This window comes from Chiloscyllium plagiosum, unplaced genomic scaffold (assembly GCF_037043375.1).
Source record: "Chiloscyllium plagiosum isolate Xiang-an unplaced genomic scaffold, Cpla_swu_hap1 HiC_scaffold_11, whole genome shotgun sequence".
Taxonomy (NCBI): Eukaryota; Metazoa; Chordata; class Chondrichthyes; order Orectolobiformes; family Hemiscylliidae; genus Chiloscyllium; species Chiloscyllium plagiosum.
Window position 1 is genome coordinate 56,044,631 of NW_028270149.1, and position 13,654 is coordinate 56,058,284.

Sequence of the window (13,654 nt, forward strand, 5' to 3'; positions counted from 1 at the left end):
GATGTAATCACTGGTAATACATAATATCGACAGACCGTAACAGTGTGGGTTACATTCATGGTAACAAAGTATCCGTTACACATAGTTGCGTTACACCATGTTCGCTCTGGATGGGTTATCATCCACAATTTCTCAGATACATTCCATAGTCCCCTCCACGCCTGTACATTGGGGGATGTTACCACACGCAAAAAGCGTTCTTTCTGTATTTGAGCATGCAACATTTGAATATGACAGGCAGTCCAATTTAACTGAGCCGTAATGTTCTCAAACAGTTCCTGAGTGGCGCCCCAGACATCCAGTTCCCATTGCAGAGATCGTATCATTATTTCAGCTGTCTCTCCTTGAGTCATCATTACGGATGGCATCCACCTTCCAATAGTATGTAGTCCTTGTGAGGTGGCCTGTCCCGTGCTAGATAATTTAGTACGGGTTACCTCAGAGTCAATGGCATTCGAGATACCCATAACAGTTCCTGCGCCTCCCAGCAGGGTGTCGTACCACGCTCGTCGCCGCCTCTTGGTATGACACTCGGGTATGAGGGGCAACTGTACCCGCCAATGAACATCAGTGTGCAGTACCGCCCGGGCCATCTGTTGACAAGTTGACATAATAGGGGCCAACTGTGTTCAATGCGACCGCACGCCCCCTGTGGCTGGCCCGCCCCGCGTGGGGTTTAATAACGCCTCAGACGGGGCGTCTGTCGAGGGCAGTACCATTATTAACCACATGAATCGATGACGATTCCGAATATCGGTGGCATTGCGCAGCCACAGATCTTCCCCCCGAGCTGTGACGCTCCAATGAGTCCCCGTTGTCCCGCATGTCTGGGTGCGTCGGTCCCACAAACACGTCTTGACTTGGGCATTTACCACCAGGGTGCAATTAGGCGGTATGAACGATATGTCATATTTTTCCCCATCCCGGCGCATGTAGCACTGTGCACACGTGTACAATTGACAGTCGCTGGTGAGAGTCAGAACAACGCACTGCTGACCGGGTTCACATGTAAAATCGTCCTGCGTCCGTCGCTGGCTACTGGCCTCCCACCGCACCTCATGGCGGGCGACCGGTACCAGCGTCCAGGCCGTGATACCGATGCCCTGGAGTGGCCATCCGATCGCGAACATCGCCAATAGGAGTCGCAATCCCCATGACCACCCCATGTTCAAGGCGGAGGGTCAGCCTGCGGGTGCATAGCAATTACAACATTATTTAGGTCTCACGTAAGTAGCACTGGTTCGCCGGGACGTTTGCCCAGGTCGGGTCCCCGGGGTACATAATGGTGACCAGACTGTCCTTCCCCTGTGCTATGATTTCGGCCGGCCTGGGGGGGCCGGTCGTCTGGCGCACCCATACCTTGGCCCCCTTAGTGTCAGTAGACCCAAATCCCCCCGTCCCACGCTCAGTAACCGTAACGGGAGCTCCCATCTCTTCCACCGTTGTAAGGTTACATGGCTTAATGACCAATTGCGCTATTCTGTCCCCCTTCTGTATCACGTAAGGTTCAGCGGTGATGTTGACCAGGATCACCCCCAACTCCCCTTGGTAGTCTGCGTCAATTACGCCTGCCATCACATCAATCCCCTTTAGTGACAGTCCCGACCGCGGGAGGATATGCCCATAGGTTCCAGGGGGACAAATCAATCCTAACCCGGTCTTAATCACCGTAGGTTTCTGTTGGATCAAAGTCTGGGCAGTTAGTGCTCGTAGGTCCAGTCCAGCCGAAGCCGGCGTGGCCCTTACGGGAATATCAGCTTCCTCAGCGAACTTCCACATTTTAATAGGCTGAGTCTTTGGGGTATCACATACTCGTATCATCCTATTCAAGGGTGTTACCCCATTTCCTAATGGGCGGTTATTAATTTGTTTCACCACCCGAATTAGTTGCTTCCTCCAACCCGTTAAGTCATTGCAACCTCCTGCTTTTCGTAGTGAGGACTTCAGAAGCCCATTCATTCGTTCTATAAGTCCCGCAGCTTGTGGGTGATAGGGTACATGATAAACCCATTCCACGTGGTTATCGTGACACCACTGCTTTACCGCCCTTCCTGTGAAATGGGAGCCATTGTCACTCTGGACCTGTATGGGCAATCCATAAAATTGTTCAATCAAATCTAAACATCGCAAGGTAGCCTGTTGATTGTTGTGACGACAGGGATGGGCTACCAAAACCCCAGACATAGTGTCCACAGCTGTACATATGTGGTTACATCCTTGTGAGGAGGGTAAGGGACCCACAAAGTCCATTTGCCAGCTCTGTCCCGGACCATCCCCCCGATGGATATGTCCCATCATGTGTTGGGGCACTCCCTGCCGCTGATGTTGACACTGCTCACACTGGTTTACTGCAGTCTTAACATCATCTACCATAAGATCTATTCCTCGGTCTCAAGCCCAGTGCAAGGTTCCTTGCACTCCCCAGTGCCCAGCCTTAAGGTGTGCCCATCTAGCTAGGTCCACTGAGGTGCCCCTTTGCACCATCATGGTTCGGACGATACCATCCACATATCGGTTATGTAGAGCTTCCACATCATTTCGAGAGGTATGGGCATCTACGTGGGTGATGTATATGACCAGGTATTGAGCTTTCTCCCATATATCTTCCCATAACTGTTTACCCCACACTTCCCTATTCTGGATCATCCACTGATTGGCCTGCCAAGTTGGCATCCATTGTGTCATGCCGTTAACCACTGACCACGAGTCAGAGAACAAACAAACTCCCATGACCCCTGCTTGCATGACTACCATATGCACTGCCTTTAATTCTGCCCACTGACTACTTTTTCCCTCCCCTAATTCTTCTAGGGTAGTGCCTTGTTTTGGGTTAAAGGCGACAGCTTTCCATCTACGCTGTCCCGCTTTCCATTGGGCTGACCCATCTACGAACCAAGCCGTGGCTTGTTCATCCGGGGTCAGTTCATCATACCGTTTTCCCATCTTAACGGGTGATTCCTTGTATTCAATCACCTCAAACCGCTTTTCCCCTTCCTCAGGGGCCTCCGCCACTTGCTCATGTAGGACTGACACTCCTTTCTGTCCAGTCCGCACTCTCTCCGACACATACCATTTCCATTTAATGATGCTGCTCTCTTGGGCAGTTCCTATTCGGTGGGTAGTGGGGTCACTAAGTACCCACGGAAGAATAGGGATAGCTGTTCTCATGATCACTTCATGTCCAATGGTCAGGGCTTCGGTTTCCACCAAGCCCCAGTAGCATGCTAATAACTGTTTCTCAAAGGGGGTATACCGTTCCCCTGCCGGGGGTAATTTTCGGGACCAAAATCCCAGTGGCTTACGGGTTCTTTCCTGTTTTTGCCATAAGCTCCAATTGGCATAATCCCCCTGTGCTGAGACTTGCAGTTCTACAGGTCCTGACTGTATCTTTCCCAAGGATACAGCTTGCTGTATCGCTTGCTTGGCCATTTCAAATGCAGTTTGATGGACCTCCGTCCATTCGAACGCTGCCTTTTTCCTCGTAACTCGATACAAAGGTTTTAAAATTTGTCCTAAATGGGGAATATGCTGTATCCAAAATCCAAATAACCCAATAAATTGCTGCACGTCCTTCTGGGTGTGAGGGACGGCAAAGACCTGAATCTTATTTTTAGCTTTCGCAGTGATTTCCCTTTCCCCCTTGTTCCACACGATTCCTAAGAATTTTACCGTTTGTGAGGGACCCTGGATTTTGGCTGGGTTGATCTCCCACCCATATCCTCGCATATGTTGGACCAGTTGGTCCAGCAATTCCTGAACCTGCTTCTGACTTGTCCCCTGTATCATCATATCGTCAATATAGTGCGAGATCATCACTTCGTCAGGCACTTTAAAGGCAGCCAAGTGTTCTGCAACTATCCGGTGGCAGATAGTAGGGCTATGCAGATATCCTTGGGGCAGTCGTGTGAACGTGAATTGTCTACCCTCCCAAGTGAATGCGAACTGTTCCTGCCTATCTTCGGGAATAGGAATTGTGAAGAAGGCATTAGCCAAATCAATTACTCCGTACCACACCCCTGGATGATGTTGGATTCGTCCTATAATAGTGACGGCATCCGGGACCGCTGCCGTCAAGGCCGGAGTGTGACGGTTTAGTTGCCGATAATCTACCGTCATCCGCCATGACCCATCGGCTTTATGTACGGGCCATAAGGGGTTATTCCACGCCGTGGTGCATGTCCTAAGCACTCCCGCTTCCAAATAATCCTTAATTGTGGCGGATATTTCTTTATGTCCGCCGGGAATCCTATACTGTCTAAGACTTATTACGCGATCGGCGATCGGGATGGGGAAGGGGTCCATTTTAACCTTTCCCACTAACACCGTCCTACAGCGCAAAGCCATTTTCGTGATTCCAAATTCAAACTTCCCTTGTTGGAGGTGAAGTGTTAAACCGGCCAGAATGTCCATTCCCAGGATCCATTCTCTAACCGGTGTAATGATAATTGAATAAGTTTTAATGGGCATTGTACCTATCTTTAGGGGCAATTGTACTGTTTTTCCTTCAATCAGATTACCTCCCAGCCCAACCAGCGTGACTGGGGTTCCTTTAAACTTATGGGGCGTCCCATAGATTAAGGTGGCCTCCGCCCCTGTGTCCACTAGAGCCATAACGGTTTGGACGGATTTGCGCCAATAGATAGTCAATGATACATGAGGTCGAATGTCGTCTGCTGACCATTGGCTCGTTCGTGGGCAAACCCTTGGGGCTTGGCCCGATTCCTATTGTTCCTCCCATTCATCTTCCCCAGACAGCACTGGGTAAAGACGTTTGCCTCGCCCTTCTTTGTTCTTGCCTTTCTTACTAGGTTTCCGGCCACGCCTATCCACTTTATAACACTCTCGGAGGGGAGGCCGTACCTCCTCCTCCTCCTCGTCCTCCGAGGATTCCCACCGCTGGGAAGTGGAAGTTCTACCCCTTCGAGGCTCATTAACAACCGGACCCCGTGTCTGACATTTTTGTGTTAGTAATTCCACTAGGTCTTCCATAGTGGGTCGGGACTCCGTCTCTACCCGGGACACCTTCAGTCCCTTTCGTCTGCATAAGTCTTTTAATTCCGGTGTAGGTAGGCCATCAATCTCCGATGCTGGGACCTGCGCCCGTATCAAAGCTTGCCACAAAGCACGCCGTGAGGGGCCTTGGTTACTTCCTTGATTAGGGTTTACTTTTCCCCCTGCCCGAGCCTCAGGGCGACGCCCCTCCGTGCCCCCCTGAGAAGCACGGGTTGTGGGTCCCCAATCCCCCAAACCACCCATCTCCCTCATCATACTACGGGCATCTCCTAGGGTTTCTCCCCGTCCACTCAACATTATGGTTAATAACAGTGGTTTATAATGGGGGGGGGCAGTCTTCACTAGGTGGTCTCTAGTCTGTCTACTAACATTTGTGTTATCTACCTCGTCCAGCACTCCCAGCAACAGGGCATCCCGCACACACAAACGGGTTAGCCTCTGAACCCCTTCCTTAATCGTTGTCCAAGTTCCTTCCAAGGGGGGCCAATCGGACGGGAAGGAATACTGTTCGGCCACTGCCCTGGCATACATCCCAAATAGGGTCCCCATACTGCGATCTATTACCATATCCTTGGCTTGGTTGCGGTACCCCAGGTCTATGGCAGCATCCTTTGCTAATCCACCAAACTTGGGAGCATCCTGATAGTCTACCTGCACTTGTTGCCCCCCTTCCTCGAGGAGCCGAATTAGCCATAGCTCTAACGGCTCCCCAGGATTACGTCGGGTTTTCTGGGTGATAAACAGCACCTCATCGGTAGTGAAGTCTTCCGTTAATTCAGAGAATTCTGCGGGAGGCTGAGCCCGCGGTAATTCATGCATAATTGCCTCCCCTTGTTCATTCCGTATAGGGTTTCCTTTCTCATCTAACATTACCTCCCGTTGCACTGGGAGACGTCTCTGAACCTGCTTTCTCCTAACCACTGGTTTAGCTTGGAGTACGGGTGGGTCCTCTTCGTACTGATCATCTAAATCTCCCCAAATGTTCCCATCCCAATGATCGATATCCCACCGATCCCCGTTATTTAACTGGGCTACAAACGCCCGTACTTGTACCGGGTCCGGGGTTCGAGGGACCTTCCTTTTCTCTTTCCGTTTCTTAGCAGACAGATACATAATAGTTCGTCCTGCTAGTTCAGTTAATGCTGTCAATTCAGCTTTTAACTTCATAATTTCCTGCCTCAACATAGAGGCATCTCCCAAACTGAGTCCCTGCTCATGTTTCAGGAGGGCTAATTCTGCTTCAGCTTTTTGGCGCTTGTCTGACTGTTGTCTACAAGCCGCCGCACAGGCCCACATCCTCCGCTGTACCCCAGGCAATGGGTTCTTCGGCAGGACTGGGATCCTCTCAAGGGTGGACAGCAGCGACCCTGGGGTTCCTACGCCCTCGGCCTCCCAGTCCTCCGGTCGCCCCCCACCATTTCTCAAACAAACTGCCACGCCATGCCACGGCCCATGCCATCCCGGGACGGTCGGGACCTCCACAGTTTGTTCCTCTGGTTTCTTAGCCTTTTTCCAAAACATTGTTCTGTATCAAAATCTTTCCTCAATTGCGATTGATCCTGCCGGCTACGCCAAAATGTTTTTAAAAATTCTCAAGGTCAAGGACCAGGCTCGCAGGAAAGTAGTCTGACACAGAACAAACAGCCAAGAGGCGAGTCTGCTAGAATATAAGTGTTTTATTCCCCGCAGTGTCACCACAACCAGTCTCGTACTTACAACGGGTCTGGCTTATACTCACTCTACATGTTACCAAAACTGGGAGCCGTCAGTTCTCGTAGAGCGGTTGCCAACAACCCACGCTCGGCGGTTAAACGTAACCCCGGAGCAGACTCTACCGAACTGGAGACTTCTCCAGCTGATATACTCTTTTCCAGATATAAACATTCATGTGAACAGCAGAGCAAGGCTAAAAAACACATTCCATTCTGGTTACATACAGATAAGAAGATTCACACGGGAAGGTGTATAACAAGATTCACACGGGACCAAGCGACACCTTCCATTTTCGGTTAGATTCACGCATGTATTGGGACACAATTTTAACCCTTTCACCACACCCAGTCAAACTGGTGTCCCTCTTGGTCTGTGTGTATGGATATCAGTGGTAGGTTGTCAGGTCCTTTGGTGGCTAATTGGTGCTCATGTATCCTGGTGACCAGTTGGTGCTCATGTACCCTGGTGGCCCAGCTTCCTATTAGTTTGTCCAATGTAATGTTCATTGCAGTCCTTGCAGGATATTTTGTATATGACGTTCGTTCTGCTGATTGTTGGTATGGGATCCTTTAAATTCACCTGAAGCTTTTTCAGTGTGGTGGTAGGTTTGTGGCCTACCATGATGCTGAGGGGCTGGAGTAGTCTGGTTGTCACCTCAGAGTGGCTAGAGTCTCTGGGCATGTTGTATCTTCTTGTTAGGTCTGTTGTGGATGAATCAGCAGACTGTGCTTATCAGGTACCCGTTGTTCCTGAATATGCTTGTAGAGGTGTTTTTCCTCAGCTCCTTGTAGTTCCTGGGTGCTGCAGTGTGTTGTGGCTTGTTTAAATAATGTCCTGATGCAGCTCAGTTTGTGGGTGTTGGAACAGCTCCGAATGAGTTTAAAGGATCCCGTACCAACAACCAGACATACAAAATATACATATACAAAATATCCTGCAAGGACTGCAACAAACATTACATTGGACAAAATGATAGGAAACTGAGCCACCAGGATACATGAGCACCAACTAGCCACCAAAGGACATGACCACCTATCACTGATATCCATACACACAGACCAAGAGGGACACCAGTTTGACTGTGACAATTCATTCATCCTGGAACAGGCTAAACAGACACGCTTGAGAATTCCTTGGTCTGGCATTCAAACTGGAACTCCATTAACAAGCATATAGACTCGGACTCCATTTACCAACCTCTCAGAAACAGAACCAGAAATGATAACCAAGACAGATAAATAGCAAGCGGGACAGAACACCAATGCTTCACTGGAGGCTCACTGATGTTACCTAGTATGATGATGAAACATCTGAGAACATATCTACCAGCTCAGCAAGCAAATTTACAACCTCAGCTACACATCTTCTCCAAAGTCCGAGTACAAGGATTTTAATTCAAACGTAAATTGAAGCCGAAGACAGACATATAAAACTTAAATTATTGTTTCTGCTGAGTCAAAATTAAATGTTTATGAAAGTTGTTAGCCTGATTTTTGTTTCTCTGTCCGTTTTACAGAGTTTGACCGAGGCCTTAGTATGATGACTGGGATTGCACCCATTAACCCAATGATGCCTGGATTGGGCATTGTTCCACCAACAGTTCGTCAAAACATGCTTGTAGTAAAGGAGATCATTCATTGTAAAAGCTGTACACTTTTTCCTCCAAATCCAAGTAAGTGATGGAGTGGCAGTGAAGTAACAAATCATTAAAAGAAACTTGTTGTATTTTTCATGAATTACTCTACCTTGCACACAATTAGCTTCTTTATTTTTTTCATGGTGAATTCATCAAGAGACAATGTTCAGCTGATCACTTCTAAATTTTTCAGCAACCAACACCTTCATTGCACTGAATAAATTTCATTAAATGTACTTGCAACTGTGTTTCCTTTGAGGACAAACTGTTCAAATGTAAAGTTGTCATAATTCAGAATGTTGCTATTAATTGATCAAATTTTCAGATTGTGCTAAGAAAATTAGGACACCACCAATTGAATAGTTTGCGACAACAATGTTTAGTCAAACTTTTGACTGAAATATTAATGCTGTAGTTCAACTTAACTTGCATATTTTAATTATTATTTTGTGGGTTTTTTCATACGTCATGTTGAACCCAACTGAGTTTACTAGTTTATGGAGTTCTCTTATGTCTATATTAATACCACTGTTATCATCTTCACCAGAATCTTTGATTGAAAAACATGAAAGGTAATTATGTACTTAGTAAGAATTTTAATATTATTCAGCCAATTAAAACTTTCCTTCTTCCTTTGTACAAATATGTTTTCTGTAAAAATGTTCTGTGAATGTCAAATGACATTTATTTGAAACTAGATCTGAAACTAACCCATTTGGATGAAAGGGAAAGTTTCTGACATTCCTTCACTTTGACCACACTCAATTCAGTTTATTAGGACATCAAAACTTTTGTCAATGTGGATGCGTAAGAGAAATGTTTGGATATATTTCAAGTGACTTTCAATCTGGCTGCACGTAAAGTTCCGAAAATTGATCTGCAGTTGAGACATTTCTTTCACTTTGGTCTGATAAAAGTTGTTATTCAATGAACCTCGTCCACCCGGGTGAGAGTGTGATATGTTTCTGTTCAAATGGATGACATACCATCACTTCTGATTTTCTCAACAGTGACTAATGTAACAAATAGTTACTCATTGCATTTAACCTAAGAGTGTCAGATACTCTTACAAGGTTATGGAAAGATGCAAAAACAATGGGGTTGTCATAGAGTGGGTGGCTTTGTCTTCCCTAATATTGACTGGGACTTTGTTAGAGCAAGAGGCATAGATGGGACAGAATTTGTTCGGTGCATCCAAGAGGGTTTCTTGAAACAATATGTGGATAGTCCAACTAGAGGAGGAGCAATGCTGCCTTTGTATTGGGAAATGAGCCTGGCCATGTGACTGACCTTACAATGGGAGAGCATTTTGGAAATAGTGATCACAACTTCACAAGTTTTAAGATAGCTATGAACAAGGATACGTCAGGACATTGCGAGAAGATACTAAGTTGGGGAAAGAGAAATACTGTCAGTATTGGGAATGAGTTAGGGAGAGCTAATTGGGAGCAGATGTTATCGGGCAAGTTCACATTTGACGTGTGGGAGGTCTTTAAATGCCTAATGATCAGAGTTTAGAACCAGCATGTTCCAGTAAGGAGGAAGGACAGTGATACAAGGTATGGGACCCTTGGATGATGAGGGAGAATGTGAATTTAGTCAAAAAGAAAAAGGAAACATTTGTAAAGTTTAGAAAGCTGACATAGCACGGGGACAATGAGGAATATAGAGAAAGCAGGAAAGATCTCACGGAGGAAATTAGGAGAATAAGGAGAGATCATTAAATATCCTTGACAAGTAGTGTTAAAGAAAATCCCCAGGCACTTAATACAGACATTAAAAGCAAGATGATAACTAGGGAGAGGATAGGACTCAAGGCTAAAGGAAAGAACTTATGCTTGGAGGTAGCGGTTATGGGTGAGACCCTAAATGAGAACTTTGAGTCAGTAATACTAAGGAGAAGGACATGGGGGATAGTGAGATTAGTGTGGGGCATGCCAATATGTTAGGGCATTTTGAGATCAAGAATGAATTGGTGTTGGATCTCTTGAAGAGCATTAAGTTGGTTAAGATCCCAGGGCTCAATGGGATCGATCCCAGCTTATTGAGAGAGGCGAAGAGATTGCTGCAGCCTTGACCAAGATCTTTATATCCTCTCTAGCAAAGAAGAGGTCCGAGGACTGGTGAGTAGCTAATTTTATTCCTCTGTTCAAGAAGGGCAATTGGGATAATCCAGGAAATTGTAGCCTGGTGATTCTCTTGTCGGTGGTTAGGAAACAATTGGAGAGATTTGTTAAGCATGAGATTTATGTGCATTTGGAAAACCATGGCCTAAATAGAGCCAGTCAGCATGGCTTTATCCAGGGCAGATCATATCTTACTAACTTGATCGATTTCTTTTTCGTGTAGAGGTGATGAAAGTGATCAGTGAGAGTAGAGCAGTAAATGTTGTTTACATGAATTTTGGAAAGGCAAGAATTTTAGGAAGTCAAGATCCTTCATGGTAGGCTCATTGAGAAGATTAAGATGCATGGTGACTTGGCCATTGGGATTCAGAATTGGCTTGCTCATAGAAGACAGATGATAGTTGTGGATGGGTGTTCTTCTGGCTGGAGATCCATGACCAGTGGTGCTCTGCAGGGATCTGTACTGGGACCTCTGCTGTTTGTAATTTATATAAATGACTTGGATTAAAATGTAGATGGTGGATTAGTATGTTTGCAGGCAATACAAAGATTGGGGAAATTGTAGATAGTGTAGAATGTTGTCAAAGGATACAGCAAGATCAGTTCAGATATGGGCTGTGAAATGGCAGACTGAGTTTATGTTGCACTTTGGGAGATCAAATGTTAAGGGAAAGTATACAGTTAGTGGCAGGATCCTGAACAGCATTGATGTACAGAGGGATGTTGGGGTCCTAGACCTTAGCTTCCTGAAAATGGTTACAGGTAAGGAAGGCATATGTCATGCTTGCCTTTCTTGGTCGGGGCATTGTAGAGTTAGAAAGTGATGTCGCAGCTTCGTAAAAGTTTGGTTAGGCACTTATGGTATTGCATTGAATTCTGGTCGCCACAGTTCAGGAAGATGTGGAGGCTTTGGAGAGAATGCAGAAGATGTTTACTAGGATGCCGCCTGGATTAGAAGATATATAGCCTCTCCGCCATACAAACTAGGGTTGTTTTCTCTGGAGTGGCAGAGGCAGAGGAACATGATAGGAGATGCATAGACAGGGTTGACAGTCAGAATGTTTTTGCCGGAGTTGAAATATCTAACACTAGAGGGCATGCATTTAAGATGAGAGGGAGAAAGTTCAAAGGAGATGTGAGGGCAAATCTTTTGAGTGTTAAGTGGAATGTGCTACCAGGGGTAGTGGTAGTGGCACATACAAGAGGAGTATTTAAGGGGCTTTTCGATAAGCCCATAAATAAGCAAGGATTGAAGGGATATGGATTGTGGGCAGGTAGAAAGGATTAGTTTAACTTGACCATCATGTTCAGTACATCATCGAAGGCAATGTTACTGTGCTGTACTGTTCTATGTTTTAAAAGCAATGTTCAAATGAGTTTCCCAGTATTACTAATCCCTGGTACCTTTAAAAAACAATATTGTAATGAGATTCATGTAAATCTTCTGAAGATGCAAAGCACATGACATGTTCTGTGTTTCATTTGAGTTATTTCAACGTGTTTTCAGTGCACTGGCTTAGGATGTATGATAAAATAGTACTAAAAAGGTCTTCAGAAAATGATTGACCAAAACGTCACTTTATTATTAGAAAATTTGTGAATCCTTTCCAAAGCTGTAGTAGTGAAATTTACTGTACCTGGAGAGCAGGTACATGAAGGATATCTTCTGCATTATTATTTTGTGAAAGTTAGTGTGAAGATATTTGAGAAACTGGTTTGTTCTGTTTTTTTCTGCCAAGCAAACAAGTTGCAACTGTGGTTTTGCATTAGATTTTGTATTATCTAAGTAATATTACAGATGCTGCTTTGGTGTGACCACTGTTGGACATTCTACTTTTTCTTCTAAAGTAGAGCAAAGTATTTTCACTAAATTAGCATGGTATTTGGAATCTTAAATAATTACAAGCTAAAACAGACTACCTATAATTTAGTCTCTAGAGATTTACTGTACATATTGGGTGGAAACTTGTGTCTTTAACTGAATGAAATTTATTTTTAAACATTCAAAAATAACTTTGTTCCAATTACTGATGTAGAGTTTAAAACCTTTTTCTTGCTTATACATTTAATTGTTCGCTAGGCCTTTGGGAGTTATTAAGCAACTGTTAGCTTATTAGTTAATATTTTTCTGCTTGGCATTGGAAGGTACATATATTAAACCTGTATCCAACCATAAAGGATGAATGATTGCCCTCTCAGGCTCTGAAGCATACAAAATGTATTTTGCAATCTAAATCTGTTTCCCATGGCACGTTGATGCAGAGCACAGATTTATCAAATATGATGCAAATTTTGCAATTTCAAAGTAGAAAAGAATAGTAGAAAATTGACAACATATTTTCTGATCGGATTATGGTTTATTGCCTGTACCAGGAATAGATTATTTTTAATTTGAATTAACCTATATTTTTACTGCCCTGGATACAATTTGAAACAGATGAACTTTTTCATAATATTGAATGTTTTTGCATTGGCAATTGGCATCTTTCAAGCCATATGATTTTACTTATTATTTCATATTAAATGTCTGTTTGGCTCAATTTGTTGTACTTGCACTTGGGCCAGATGTTTGATAATTTAAGTTGACCTTTTATTTTTAATAGTTTGATCGGTCTGAAAAAGTTGGTTTAGTGTCAATTAGCTCAGTTGGCTGGATAGCTGGTTTGCCATAGAGAGTGATGCCAATGGAATGGGTTCAATTCCAGCACCGACTGAGGTTACTATGAAGGATTCTCTTCAACCTCACCTCTCACCTCGTGTGGTGACCCTTATGTTAAGCTACCACTAGTTGTCTCACTGTAATGAGAGAGCAGCTCTATGATCCTATGACCACTTTATCTTTTCATTATGAAAAATAAAATAATTTGTAAAGTCTGCATAATAAATGCAGACGTCATTGATATAGAAAAAGGAGTCTGTTAGAAAACTTAGATGTTTTTTACAAAGATCAAAAATTTTGCATCAATGAAACTAAAATGATTGTACATTTCCTTTTGTTATTTTTAACCAGTTTGATAATTGTTGGAATTCACATGAAAAATGTTTTTGAATAGCTACTAATCAAGTTGCCTGATTCAGTAAGCAAATGTTAATCAACAGACTGGAAGTTTGCCCTATGCTGAGTTAGTTGATTGCCGACTATCAACAATTAATTACCGCAGTTGAT

At 44.6% G+C, this 13,654-nt stretch overlaps 1 protein-coding gene across 4 annotated transcripts in view; it reads left to right on the plus strand.

Moving 5' to 3' along the window:
• LOC122557199 (ecto-NOX disulfide-thiol exchanger 2) overlaps positions 1 to 13,654 on the plus strand; it is a 223,516-nt gene that overhangs the window by 146,848 nt on the left and 63,014 nt on the right. For all 4 annotated transcript variants that reach the window (XM_043704632.2, XM_087992083.1, XM_043704634.2 and 1 more), the window contains one exon: positions 8,243 to 8,398. In XM_043704632.2, the coding sequence (XP_043560567.2) occupies positions 8,243 to 8,398 (156 nt within the window). The remainder of the gene's footprint in view (positions 1 to 8,242; positions 8,399 to 13,654) is intronic.